At 43.4% G+C, this 14031-nt stretch overlaps 1 protein-coding gene across 2 annotated transcripts in view; it reads left to right on the forward strand.

Moving 5' to 3' along the window:
• Positions 1-14031, forward strand: part of top2b (DNA topoisomerase II beta) — a 135554-nt gene that overhangs the window by 93061 nt on the left and 28462 nt on the right. For both annotated transcript variants that reach the window (XM_077742744.1, XM_077742745.1), the window contains exons 23-26: positions 4143-4343; positions 4439-4634; positions 4704-4795; positions 9609-9764. In XM_077742744.1, coding sequence (XP_077598870.1) covers positions 4143-4343; positions 4439-4634; positions 4704-4795; positions 9609-9764 — 645 coding nt within the window. The remainder of the gene's footprint in view (positions 1-4142; positions 4344-4438; positions 4635-4703; positions 4796-9608; positions 9765-14031) is intronic.

Here is a 14031-nt window from a genome sequence, read left to right on the forward strand (position 1 = left end):
TATAAATGGCTGAGGTGGCCAACGCCTTGGCTTTTCTTCTTTTGTTTGGATTGGGTTTTACATATACTTCGTGAAGGAAATCTACGCCGAGCTTATTCCCGTTTTGTTTGGATTTCGAATCGGCCCTTGAAAATGCTTGCTAAGCACCTTGGCCATCTCAGGCATCCAATGAACCCACGAAAAATGCGACAAGATGACAGTTATCAGGTTTTTTTAATATCTGACAGTGGTGGTGCGTTTATGTCTTTCTGTTCTGTACCCTCTAAGCTTGCTTATAAATGGCTTTAATTGGTTTTAGTGTTGTTTTGCAAGCCGATGACCAACTTGTTAGGAAGTAAGTCATGTGCAATATGATAAATGTGTCAAAATATAATTTTGATGACTCATTTGATTATTTCTAATGAACCTAAAATTGGACAAATTGAATTAAATTTTATTTTGCGTGTCTTTATCTGTTGTTTGAAGGCTGGTTGAGTGTCAAGAGTGTATCCTATATATTTAAATCCTTGGACTACATTGATTGTTTTTCTGTTGTGGTCCCTGTTTTTTGTAACTCTTTTTGAGAAGTACATACAGACAGTCTTAGATATGTTTAAGTGTAGTTGATATTTTTCAAGACAGTTATTCACCCTCATCTTTGCATCTGTGAGTTCTTGTGCAGCATGTTTTTTTGTCTTTCCTGTTGACATAGAGGAAGGACAGTATCTTCGGCATACGTTTGTTCTGTTCAGACATCATCAAATCATCAAAAGCCGATTGTCATCATACACAACTGTGTATGACAAAATTGGTGGTGCTACTCCACAAAGTGTGTTTTGCCAGTAAAAGAACCTAAATAAGTAATATAAAAATATAAGAATCACATTCTCTTCAGGTAAATAGTAAAATATTGCATAATCTAAGATATTAGCAGATGGAAGAGGATATTCCAAGGTGGGATAGTTTGTCAGCCAGAATGTCCGGTATTATAGTGTTGAAGGCTGAATTATAGTCAATGAAACGCATCCTCACATAGTTCCCATGGTGCTCCAGGTGGCTCATTGCTGTGTGTAGAGCAACGGCAATGGTGTCCTCAGTGAACCTGTTTTCTCTATAAGCAAACTGGTGAGGGTCAACTGGGGGAGGGTATGTATCCCTGATGTGGTGGGCGACAAACTTTTCAAAGGACTTCATGAGCAGCAGGCCTATAATCATTCAGGCTGTCAATGGTTGGCTTTTTAGGGACGGGGATAATGGTGGCAGATTTCAGGCGGGATGGGATGATGGAAAACCCCAGTCAGTTGATCAGCACAGGCTTCCCAGGTACTCCGTCAGGGCCAACCTGGTGTTTATAGTGTGCAGTATGTCTCACTTCATGTTCCTGAGGCTTCAGTGTACTGTTGCAGGGTGGTGGATGTGTTGAGACTGAATCTGATTTGTCAGTCTCTAAGCGGGCAAAAAAAACAGTCCATTCAGTCCCTCTGCTGGTGAGGCATCTGCATTAACTGACACATTATTGTCATTGTAATTGGTAATGTAATACCCACATCAGAAAGTAATCAAGGATAGTCTGCAGCTGTTATGAAATGACGTCAAGCCAGGAGGGGCCAACGAGCCGCTCCTGTCAGTACCTCCCCTCTAAGGGACGGCCTAGAAGTCCCAATGCCATATGTCCATGAGAAGCGAGAGACAGGCAGGGAGGCCGGAGGTTAGCCGCTAACATAGTCGGGGGGGCATCCGTGCCAGCCAGGAACGAGACGAGGAAGTGGTCGGTCTGGCGGGCGTCCGCGCCGGCCGATGACGAGGCGAGGAAGCGGTCGGTCTGGCGGGCGTCCGCGCCGGCCGATGACGAGGCGAGGAAGCGGTCGGTCTGGCGGGCGTCCGCGCCGGCCAGTGACGAGGAGTGAGCGTGGCCGGTCCGACGAGCGTCCCCGTGTATGTAGAACTTCGACCACAACTGTACCTTCAATCAGCCAGCAGGAAGCAGGAACATTCGGCAGGTGACAGGTGAAGGACAACAGCTTGGCAGATCATTTATGTAAAGGCTGAAGAGCAATAAACCGAGCACTGACTCTGCGGTAGAGTCCCAAGACTGTTATTCCGTGGAGTTGATTTTGCATTGTGTTTCCCGACGCACTGTGATCTTTTAGATAAGTATGATTCAATACAATTGTTACGGCTGGCAGCCTGGACACACACTATGTAGGAGGTGTGTGCTTTCTTTTCTTTACAGGTATCTGCAGCTGTGGCTCCACCCCTGTGACAGAGCCCTGCCCAGGCCAACACAGCTGTAATTAATTCCCCAATCATCCCTCCTGCCCTTATTTAAACCCTTTTCAGTTGTCAGTTCGCCCCTTGCCTTGCCCTTGATGCCTTGATGCCTCGCTGAGTTGCAGGCTTGTGAGTACGTTACTCCCTGTTATATTTTGTATGTGCTGTTAATGATTTTTGGGTTGCATCGGGTGACTTGAGATAAGTTTAGACACCCCGGGGTATACATATAGTTTGTGCATTTAGACACAGTTATTCCCCCGTCTAGATTATTTTACATCAGTTTAACAGTGGCATCCTTCGGTCTTATTTCCTGTATTTTGTGGGTGTTCATTTGGACACCAGTCTGGGAGGGGGTTTTACCGTGTTTATTTGAGGGTGCCACTTTAATATCTGGTGCTTCCCCTATGTTATCCCGTAGTCTGTTTTAATGACTTTATTGTAAATAAAATATAACTAAGGCTACTTGCAGTGTTTGTCCGAACTCATCTTTGACCGAACCTGTCTGCTGTGATAGTTGCGACTCCCTGGTATATCATACCCCAGGGGGAGTCGTAACAACTATTTAGCATACTTGGTGAGAAATTAAACAAGTTGAATCAGCAGTATTTGGTGGTTGATGTTATCAAATGCCTTTTTGAGATCAATTTTGAGCTATGTTGTCTGGGGCCTTGTGCCTGTGGTAGGGTCAACCATGGCAAACTGGTCTGAGGTGAGGGACCAGACAAAGAATGGCTCAGAAGACCTCTTATGATGAGCAACATTATATATGTGCGTGTATGTGTGTACGTATATGTATGTATTTATGTTCTTTTCTTGAATTTCAATCATAGATATATATTTTGTTTAGCATTTTTTCTGTTTATATTTTCTCTATTTTGAAATAAATTACTGTATGAGGCGCATTTGCTGGCGTAAAGACGTGGCCATTGGATCATGACTTTACTGCTATTGCATCTTGACATCATCGTGTCATGGTGCGGTCAACTTGCAGTTTCGTGCATGTCGTGTTTTTTTTGAGCATTTAACCATACCCTCGATTCATTAATTTTTTTGTCCGACAAAAACGGCTTATATACAAGCAAATACGGTATATATGTATATGTTTTATGTGTGTGTGTGTGCATACACGAGATAGTGTTACTCAAAGCCTGTGAGCCAGGGGTACAGCTCGTAGTTAGTGGATTGAAAGTGGGGGACATAATCTTTTCCCGGTTGTGACACACTTCGGAATTGTCTGACCTTTCCTAATAATGTCCAGTTTTTCCTCAAAAGTTTGTCTTGAAAAGCGCTTTGACAGTAAATCTGCAACCAAATCCATTTCTTTTCCTCCTTCATCCATTGTGGTTTGACAAAACCGCTATTAAACCAACACAAAAATATATGTGCTTGTGCAACGCGCTACAGATACAGTTTGTGAGCGCTGGCTAGTACACTATCACTAGCCAATCATAGTGTGTGAAAATGGTGACATTTCCCTACGCCTGTGATAAGGCCTTGGTGTCTCCAATTCAAATGTTAGGTTAAAGCAAAAGTTTTGTCGGCATTTATATTAGGCTACAGGGCCTGCAGAACTGATTGTGAAGGCCTCCAGGTAAATTTCTGACCCTGGCCACAAATAATGGATGATGTGATTGGTTAAATGGTTAATTGGTTAAATATGACAAAACACATAACACATCTGGAAGCAGCACAACCATGGGAAAAGCCATCAGTGGAAGATTACAGACAATTTGGAATTATTTAATGAACAAAATATGATGAACATCAGTCTAGGATTCAGATATTTTTAGGCCAGCAGAGAAGGCTTAGAAAGCCCTGACGCTCCACCACTGAATTTAGGAATAAAAATTGATGCCGAGCCAATTCGTCATGTATCATGTCCTGTGCAGGCTTATAAAGAGTCGGTGTTGGAGCCGATGTTGCAGGGCTCTGACAAAACACCATCACTCATCAATGACTACAAGGAGTATCACACAGATTCTACCGTGAAGTTTCTGGTACGTATGTCTGAAGAAAAACTAGTCCAGGCTGAGGCAGCTGGCCTCCACAGAGTCTTCAAGCTTCAGTCCAGCCTTACCTGCAACTCGATGGTAAAGTTCATCAAACTTAAAATTGACTGTAAGTCAGTTGTGCTGTGAATTAAGGATGGTGTGTTAAGGTCCGATGTGTTATCTTGTTTTCTTAGGTCCTGTTTGACCACATGGGTTGTCTAAAACGATATGATTCAGTCCAAGACATTCTAAGAGAGTTCTTTGAGCTACGCCTGCACTACTACAAACTTCGAAAGGACTGGTTAATTGGTAGCCTTGGAGCTGAAGCAGCTAAACTTTCTAATCAAGCCCGTTTTGTCCTGGAGAAGATTGAAGGAAAAATTTACATTGGTAAGAGGTTTTATAATAAAATCTTGAGTCTGATATATTTTACTTCAAATTTAAACAATTTCCAAACAGAGAACAAACCGAAGCATGAGCTAATCCGCATGTTGGTACAGAAAGGCTATGAGTCTGACCCTGTAGCTGCCTGGAGCAAAGCCCAAGAAAAGGTATAGTTATCAGTCTTACAAATGTGTTTGAATCATATCCTCATTTTACTATACATGATTATGAAAGTTCAAATAAACAAGTTTTAAGTTTATTCTATAAACCGTGGATCACCAGGGATTTCAGAGCCCTCCTGAACAAGACCAAGAGGGCTTTTAGGTCTGGGGAGAAAGAGAGCCTGAAAATGGTCCAGAAGGAGCTGAAGAGAGAGAGAGAGATAAGGAAGGGAAATACCATTTACAGGAAGAAGCGAGAGTACCAACTCCAGAGAGTCAACACCAAATAGGTCTGGGTGAGCTTGAGGACTATTTCGGGCCATGGAGGCAACAGTGAGAGAGACCCAGAGTCCGGAGACAGGGAGTGGGCCAATGAACTGAATCAGTTCCAATCAAATCAAATCAAAAGCCTTTATTGTCATCATACACAGCTGCATATAACAAAATTGGTGGTGCTACTCCTTGCACATTCTTATTGGACACCCCGAATTTATTGTACAGAAGGGATTGTGTGTTGTGCTAACGCAAGTTCAGAGTCCTGATGGCTGTGGGAAAAAAATGTCCTTACGTCTATTTGGCCGTGCTTTGTGAGATCAGGGTGGCATTGGTCCCTGATAATGTTCCTGACTCTGCTGAGGTAGCGAGGGCTGGCAATGCCATCCAGTGAGGGCAGAGAGCAGCCAATGATCTTCTGGGCAGTATTGGTCACTCTCTGCATGGCATTTCTGTATGCTGCCATGCTTCCAGCGTGGCACGCTGTAATACAGTATGCCAGGATGCTCTCCATAGTGGCTCTATAGAAGGTTACCAGAAGCTTAGTGTCCAAGTCATTCCTCCAGAGTACCCTCAGGAAATCGTTTCTGGGCCTTCTTCACCACTGCCGGGATGTTGGTAGACCAGGAGAGCTTGTCGGTGACGTGGAACCCCAGGAATTTGAATGACTGGACCCTGTCTATGCATACTCCATTTTTGAGGATTAGGGCCAGATCTGTATCCGTTTATCAATTGTCCGTAATTTTTTTGATGTCGGAAAATAGTTGTGGTGTTAAAAAAGTTCCCAAATGGTGCGGGAAAAAAAGTCCTGCAGCTGAGAAAGGGTATCATCTGGCCATGTTTTTATTATCTTTGTTTGTGGCCTTGTTAGCCTCCGTAGTAGGATGTATGTGGGGGTGAGGGGCAGGCAGAGATGGTCTGATCCGGCAAGATGAGGGAGGGGTGTGGCTCTATAATCATGTGGATATTAGAATATACTAGTTCTAGGGTTTTATCTTCTCTGGTGTGACTTCACATACTGGATGAACTTAGGCAGAAAAGTCTTTAAACATGCTTTGTTGAAGTCACCAGCGACAATAAAGACTCCATCGGGGTGGCCAAGCTGCTGTTTGTTTATAGTTGCTAGTAGGAGGATAAGTGCCATGCTTTCGGTGGGATGTAAACAGCCATTGCAATGATGATCGTTAGCTTTGTAGGTAGATAGAAGGACTTGCACCGTACTGCCAAGAGCTCTAAATCCGGGGAGCAGTGAGTGTTAATGATGCTTCTGTTGCACCACCATTCATTGTGTATGTACAAGCAAAGTCCCTCCATGTGATGGATATATCGCATCTCCCGAGATTAATTCAATCCTAGCGACTGTAGAACAAGTTTGCCTCGCAGATGTAAATAACGATAAAAATATCAGATTCAGTTCTGCGCCCACTCCTCTGAATCCCAGACCAGAAGAAACTCACCCCTTTTTTCTCCTCCTCCTCTTCCTCCCCCTCTTCTACCGGTCTCTGCATTACTGTCAATCGGGTGATAAAACAGCTAAAAAAGATCAAGGCAAGGAAGGCTACCGGTCCAGACGGCCTCAGCTCCAGACTACTTAGACTGCGGATCCGGTTGGCAAAGTGATTCTGCATATTTTCAACCTCAGCCTTAGTCTGCAGAAGGTCCCCACCTTGTGGAAAACTTCCTGTGCGGTGCCAGTTCCAAAGACCCCGGGGAGCCAAACCACTTAAGGCCGGTAGCATTAACCTGTCACCTGATCAAGGCATCGGAGATAATCATCATCAATCACCTAAGCCCCCTGTGAATGCAGAGCTGGAACCTCTGCAGTTTGCCTATCATCCAGGTATTGGTGTGGAAGATGCTACCACTTACCTTATGCACAGGTCTCTTTCACATCTGGATACAATGGGAAGCACGGTAATAATGATGTTTTTTGACCTCTCCAGTGCGTTCAACACCATTCAGCCAATCAGGCTTGAGGCAGGGCCAATGAAGCCAAACCGGGAGAAGGTATCAAAATGTGACCTGTATGGGTCGGGCCCCTGCTTATAGGAGGCGCTGGAGTAAGTGTCGTAGTAGCTCAGCAGGTCGTTCTCAGCCATCTCGTTGACGGTGCTGTAAATGGGACTGTCGGTGGACGCCATGTCATGCTTTTCTGCTTTTTATTTTTGAGTGTGTCTGCAATGTAATCCAAGTTTTCTTTAAATTCATTTATGTTATGTTAGGAGCGCGTTGGCGTGCAAAAATCCCTCTCCATCTCCCCCCTTCTTTCTGTCCGTCTCTCCCCCCCCTGCAAAATCCCTATAATTTTAGTGCTATTAAACATTTTAGTAATATTAAACCACTAGTTTTTCAATTTGTTACCTTGTTAATAGATGGCGAATTAGAACAAATTAAATGTTTTTCCAATCCAACATCCTATTTTTTGAGTGTATTTTCTGAGGCTTGGAACAAATTCATTTGTTTTCAGTTCATTTCTATGGGAAACGTTGGTTTGAGTTACGAGTATATCGCCATACGAGCTCAGTCCGGGAACACATTAAACTCCTTTTTTTTTCAAATGTGTATAGGAATCCATTGTGTTTCTCTTAATTCTGCACTGACTAATGCAACATACACGGAATAAATGCAAACCTCCGCCCAGTGCTTGTAGAGATCTTTGCGCAAGGGAGATGGGCCGATAAATCATAAAGGGCCTCTCGAGGCCGGGCCACCTGGTTGTCTCGAATGCTCGTATCTCAAAACTCTCAAGTTAAATATTTGCCCGGAATTTTAGTCGTATCTCAAATTCCTTGTATGTCAGGGTACTCGCATGTCAAGGTATTAGTGTACGCCCCATAAGACTCCCTTGGGGATACGGCCAAACGCCTTCTCCAGGTTCACAAAGGACATGTAGACTGGTTGGGCTAACTCCTATAATGGACGCCCTTATGCTTGAACATGGTGTTCATTATTGTCAATCCACGACGACCGCAGAAATCCAACAATAGAACACCACTCCGGTTCTGACCGGGGGCCCGTTCTTCCCAATCAAGGCAGAATGAGGGAGACCCGAAGACGGCACTCCCTCCAAGGACTCCAAAAAGGGTGGGTACTCGGAACTGCTGTTTGGTGCATATTCACAGACAACAGGTCAGATCCGGCTCCCACCCGAAAACGGGGTTAAAAGGTGGCACATCAAACATAAACACTCGCCTTTTTATAGCATTTATAAACAATTCAGAAAAATGTCTACAACAGATGCGGTGGAGTGGTATACGTCACATAATTTACACCATTTTAAGCTAATTGTTTGTGGCTAGCACGCTAACATTGCCCTTTCAACATTTCAATATCAGAGCATGTCATGCTCATTAAATGCAGTTGTCTACAGATACTCTCACAGTTTTCAGATTCTACTCTAAGATAGCTTTCAAGTGACTTATGTAATTAAAAATATGGTTGGCAAAACATTAAATCATTTGGTTTCATGCACACTTCACATGACTATCATTTTTATGCTTTAATGGGGTCTAATAAGCACATGTGACCGGAAAATTCGCCGAAAGACGTTTCACCGACAAACAGTTCGCCAAATGGATGTTTCGCCAAATGGACGTTTCGCCAAAACAGGATTCGCGCGCTCGCCCCGCCCCTGGATCGTGTGTGTATGAGAAACATCCCCACTTTCATTTGTTTAATAAAATAATAAATTAAACTACATTTTTTCGGCAAAATGTCCATTCGGCGAAACGTCCATTCGGCGAAACGTCCATCGGCGAAATGTCCGTCAGCGAAACGTCCATTAGCGAAACGTCCGTCAGCAAAACGTCCGTCAGCAAAACGTCCGTCAGCAAAACGTCCGTCAGCGAAACGTCCGTCAGCGAAACGTCCGTCAGCGAAACGTCCGTCGGCGAAACGTCCGTCGGCGAAACGTCCGTCGGCAAAACGTACGTCGGCGAAACGTCCGTCGGCGAAACGTCCGAGTAACATAAACACAGACCAAAAATCACATTAGGGTTTTTACCTTTCATATTTAATGCTAAACTAGCTTTCAAATGACATTTTATTCGTTGATGATTTTTTTTCCTTATTCTTAATATATTAGTTTCATTTATGATTTAGGATTTATTGAATTTAAATGGGTGGATTATGAGAACGTGATATAATTAGGGGTTAAATTAGTCTAATTTCATTTTTACAATATTATCACATATCACCAAAAGTTTGAGACAACATTCCCATAGACCAATAAAAATTGACATCTCGACCGTCCTATGTTGCCTGCACTGAAGATGAGTTTTTAGCACATTCACATGACAGGTCCAATATCTATGTTTTAATCCAAGGCTCCTTGATGTGTGGGCTTTCCGTGTTCTCCCCTTTGCATGGGTTTTAATCCTGAGTACTCTTGTTTCCTCCCTCATCTCCCAAAATAGGGTATGAAAGTGTGGGTGATTAGTTCCTTGTTCCATGTGATCAACTAGCAACCAATTCAGGATGATAATCTCTTGTTACCTGAAAGTTCCAGTACATTGTATTTTTAAGGACCCTTTTCTGTCTCTCCCAGCCTCAAGATGGAGATGACCGTGATGGAAATGACAGCGACAGCTCATTGCACTCTGGCACTTCAGCAGGCCCAAATTTTAATTACATCCTTAACATGCCTCTCTTGTGTTTGACAAAAGAGAAAGTGGAGGAGCTCCTGAAACAAAGAGACCAAAAGGTTTTGGTTTTTTTCCCTTTCTCATATGCATCACAATATTGGACACAACCCATACCCAGTCCATTGCAGCCCTAATCTATACCTGTCATCATTGTCTACTGAGTGACAGCAGCCACAATGTGGCAATGTGTGCGGCAGGAGAGGATTTACCATGATTAAAAGGCACTAATGATAGAAAATAAAGTGAGTGCAACGTCTCACTGACAAAAGAAAGCATCTCCAATATTAATTGAATTGAATGTGCCACCCCGTGGTGTAGAGATTCACTCGCCTGACTTTGGTGCGGGCAAGCGCGGGCTCAATGTGATGATTGGGGTTTGTCTCACTTTGTCCTCTATGGCTGACTGGCGACCAGTCTAGGGTGTAGTCTGCCTTTCGCCCAAAGCTGGGTTAGGCTCCAGCAGCCCCTTTTGACCTTTTTGAGGATGCGCGGCATGGAATAAGAATGAATTAATTGAATAATTTTATTTTTATTATGGTACAATGCAATTTAAAGCTATCAGCAAAGTGCACAAATAACAACAAATAAACAGACAAATAAATAATAAATATATTATCAAGAAATAATTAATAAAGTAGTGATAGGTTTGTTATGGCCTATTTAATCACGATGAAAAATATGCAACAGGCCACATTTCCCCCCCGAATTCCTGAGTCAACACAGACGTCATATACATTTACAGTCCACCAACTGTACAAAATGCTTGTTATAATTAGGTAACGTCAAAGTTCCACTAGTTAGTAGCATCTGTTTTAATGTACAAAATACCTTATCAGCCTCCGCGGTCCAATTTAGAACCGAGCACATTTTTAAACCATCGTCATTCATGAATTTAGTAAGGAGAGAAACAATTTCAAGTCCATCCATTTCCAGCAAATACATGACCTGCCAAAGGACAATCACCTGGAAAGCCAGGGCATCAAGGTCGAAAACATCAACATCATCAATCTGTACATCCCTCCCACTAGCAGCGACACAGGCTACTCTGCATCTATCCTTCCTTTCCTCCAGATGAAAGATACCCTAATCCTAGGAGACCTGAACGCTCACGACACACTCTGGCATTCACAACTAAGTGATGACAGAGGCAGAGACATTGCTGACGAAATAGGAAATGCAGATTTTGGAACTATTAACGAAGACAACCCAACAAGACTACCAACAAACGGACAACCATCATCACCAGACATATCCTTAGCAAGCCTATCCCTGATGTCCTACACCTCCTGGGAGGTCAAAACCAACCTTGGTTCCGACCACCTTCCCATCATAATCAAGATAGAAACTGACATCAGACCAACAACCAGCGAAAATAGGATTTTCATCAACTTTCGTAAAGCTAACTGGCAAGACTTTCAGACTGAAACAGAAAACAAATTCTCCAGACTTCCAGCCCCAACAGATGTCTACAGGGGTGAACAACATTTTAGGAAAATTATAAATAAGATAGCCAACAAAACCATTCCAGCAGGAAGAATAAAAACGATACTACCCGAGGTACCAACAGAAGCAATAGACAAGATAAAAACAAGAGACGAATTAAGACAAACTGACCCGGACTCCCAACGTATAACAGAACTAAATAGAGAGATAGAATCAATTATAAACAAACATAGGAGAGAGAAATGGAAAGAAACAATTGAAGACAAAAAATCGGACACAACCAAACTATTCCGACTGATAAAACATTTAAATGGCGGCAAACAAGCAAGCAACAACGAAGCAATAAAATTTAAAGGTAAATACATAACAACTCCAAAGAAAGTAGCGGACAAATTCAACAAGCAATATTCATCAGTAATACCCCACAAGACAACAAGAACAGCAAGACGAGTTACAAAAGACCTGAAGAAAAACAACAACAACATAGAACCAATTACTATAAGCCAGACAAAGGAAGCAATAAAGAAAGCCAAGGCTTCGAAAGCCTTAGGCCCAGACAAAATATCTACTCTTCACCTTAAACATTTAGGCGACAAAGGACTACACTATTTAACCGACATTTTTAACCTGTCCCTGAAAACAAGTTCGATTCCTGCAATCTGGAAGTCCTCAATCATTATTCCTCTTCTTAAACCTGGTAAACCTGCAAATGAATCCTCATCATACCGTCCCGTCTCTCTTCTATGTCCCAGCATAAAGATCCTAGAACGAGTTATTCTACCAACCCTCACAGAACATCTACCAGTCCCTGACATCCAGCATGGCTTCAGGTCAAACCACTCCACTGTCACAGCTCTGCACGAGTTCACAGAATCAGTGGCAGGCGGCTTTAATGAGAATAAACCGGCAAACCGTACCCTGCTAGTCCAAATCGACCTTAGCAAGGCATTTGATATGGTCTCTCATGAAAAGCTACTCAAAGACCTGAATTTGACCACCCTACCGAGCTGTATAAAGAGATGGCTCAACTGCTACCTGTCAGGAAGACAATCAAGAGTAAATTTCAGGAATGCTACATCCAGCTCGCGCAATGTCAGGACAGGGGTGCCGCAAGGAGCGGTTACCTCACCAATACTATTCAACTTCTACCTATCTAACCTTCCTGCAATACCTGAAGATGTCTTTCTAATACAATATGCGGACGATATTTCAATCTTCGTTAAAGGTACGAACGTCGAATCTCTCTCTGCTAAAGCCAACAACTTCTTAGAGAAGCTGGCAGATTTTTTAGAAGAACGACAGCTGGTTGTGTCCCCGGAGAAATCCACAGTGACCTGGTTTACCCCAGCCACTGCTGAAGCTAACCTCCATCCCAAGATCACCATCAAAGGGGTACCAGTAAAACTGGAAAAAACGCCAAAACTACTTGGTGTCACATTTGACACTATGTTTTGTTTTGGCCCGCACATCAAGCAGACAGTTGCAAAGGCAAAGAAAAAGCTGAACCTACTTAAATCACTAGCAGGCTCCAGCTGGGGTTGTGAAAAAGAAACACTACTCCTAACATACAAATCTATCGTCCGTTCTGTCCTTGAATATGCGAGCCCAGTATGGTCGCCAATAATTAAAGACACACACTGGAACCGGCTTCAATCAATTCAAAACCAAGCACTCAGGATAGCATCCGGATGTCTCTCTATGTCAGCCATAGACCACCTGCATGCTGAGTGCGCGGTTATGCCTCTGAAGGAGCACTGTGAAATGATCGGAAAGCAGTACCTGGCGGCATGCCATCTTGAAGGCCATCCAGGTCGCAGACTTCTTCAAGCAAACCAGAAACCAAGAAAGATGAAAAAGACCATCATCACACAGCATGGCAAGGAAATAGAAAAAGAATACGACAAGCCAAATCCTACCAAAGAAGACTACAAACAATGCGTCAAATCCATTCACACCTAAGAAGTTCAAATATCCTCAACAAGGCAAAACCCAACAAAGTCCTCAATGCCCTACCACCTCTAATAAACCAAGAAGAAAAACTGCTGAGCAGGAAGGTGAGATCCGAGCTCGCCAGGCTCAGATCAGGCTACAGCAGGAAACTAAACAGCTACCTGTCCAGGATCGATCCAGGAATACAAGATGCCTGCCCAAAATGCAACTTTTCCCCCCACAATACTGAACATCTTTTTTCGTGCACAAGTGACCCCACAAATCTAACCATCCAAGACCTCTGGACAAGACCAAAGTTGGTCGCAGAATTTTTAAAACTAGACGATTAAGAGAACATTTGTAACCGGTTTTTCTATCACTACGACATACAACACAACACAGAACAAAAAGAAGCTTGACCCCCAGAATTCAGTACCAGAGAGGCTAATCAATCAATCAATCAGTAGCACAATGCGCCGCCAGGGACTGAAATCTTGCACTGCCAGAGACTTTGGAGCTGTTTTTCTGCAAAGGGACCAGGATGACTGATCTGTGTAAAATGAAGAATGAATGAGGCCATGTACCGAGAGATTTTGAGTAAAAATCTCCTTCCATCAGCAAGGACATTGAAGATGGTACTCGGATGATTCGCCGACGGACGTTTTGCCGACAGAGAGTTCGCCGACGGAGTGTTCGCCAAATGGACGTTTTGCTGACAGAGTTCGCCGAATGGACGTTTTGCCGATGGAGGGTTCACCGAATGGATGTTTTGCCGACGGAGAGTTCGCCGAATGGACGTTTGGCCGAAGGAGAGTTTGCCGAATGGACGTTTGGCCGACGGAGAGTTTGCCGAATGGACATTTCGCCGAACGGACAGTTCGCCTAATGGATGTTTCGCCGACAAAATTTAAGTTTTTCATTTATTATTTTATTAAACAAATAAAAGTGGGGATG

Source organism: Stigmatopora nigra, chromosome 21 (assembly GCF_051989575.1).
Source record: "Stigmatopora nigra isolate UIUO_SnigA chromosome 21, RoL_Snig_1.1, whole genome shotgun sequence".
Taxonomy (NCBI): Eukaryota; Metazoa; Chordata; class Actinopteri; order Syngnathiformes; family Syngnathidae; genus Stigmatopora; species Stigmatopora nigra.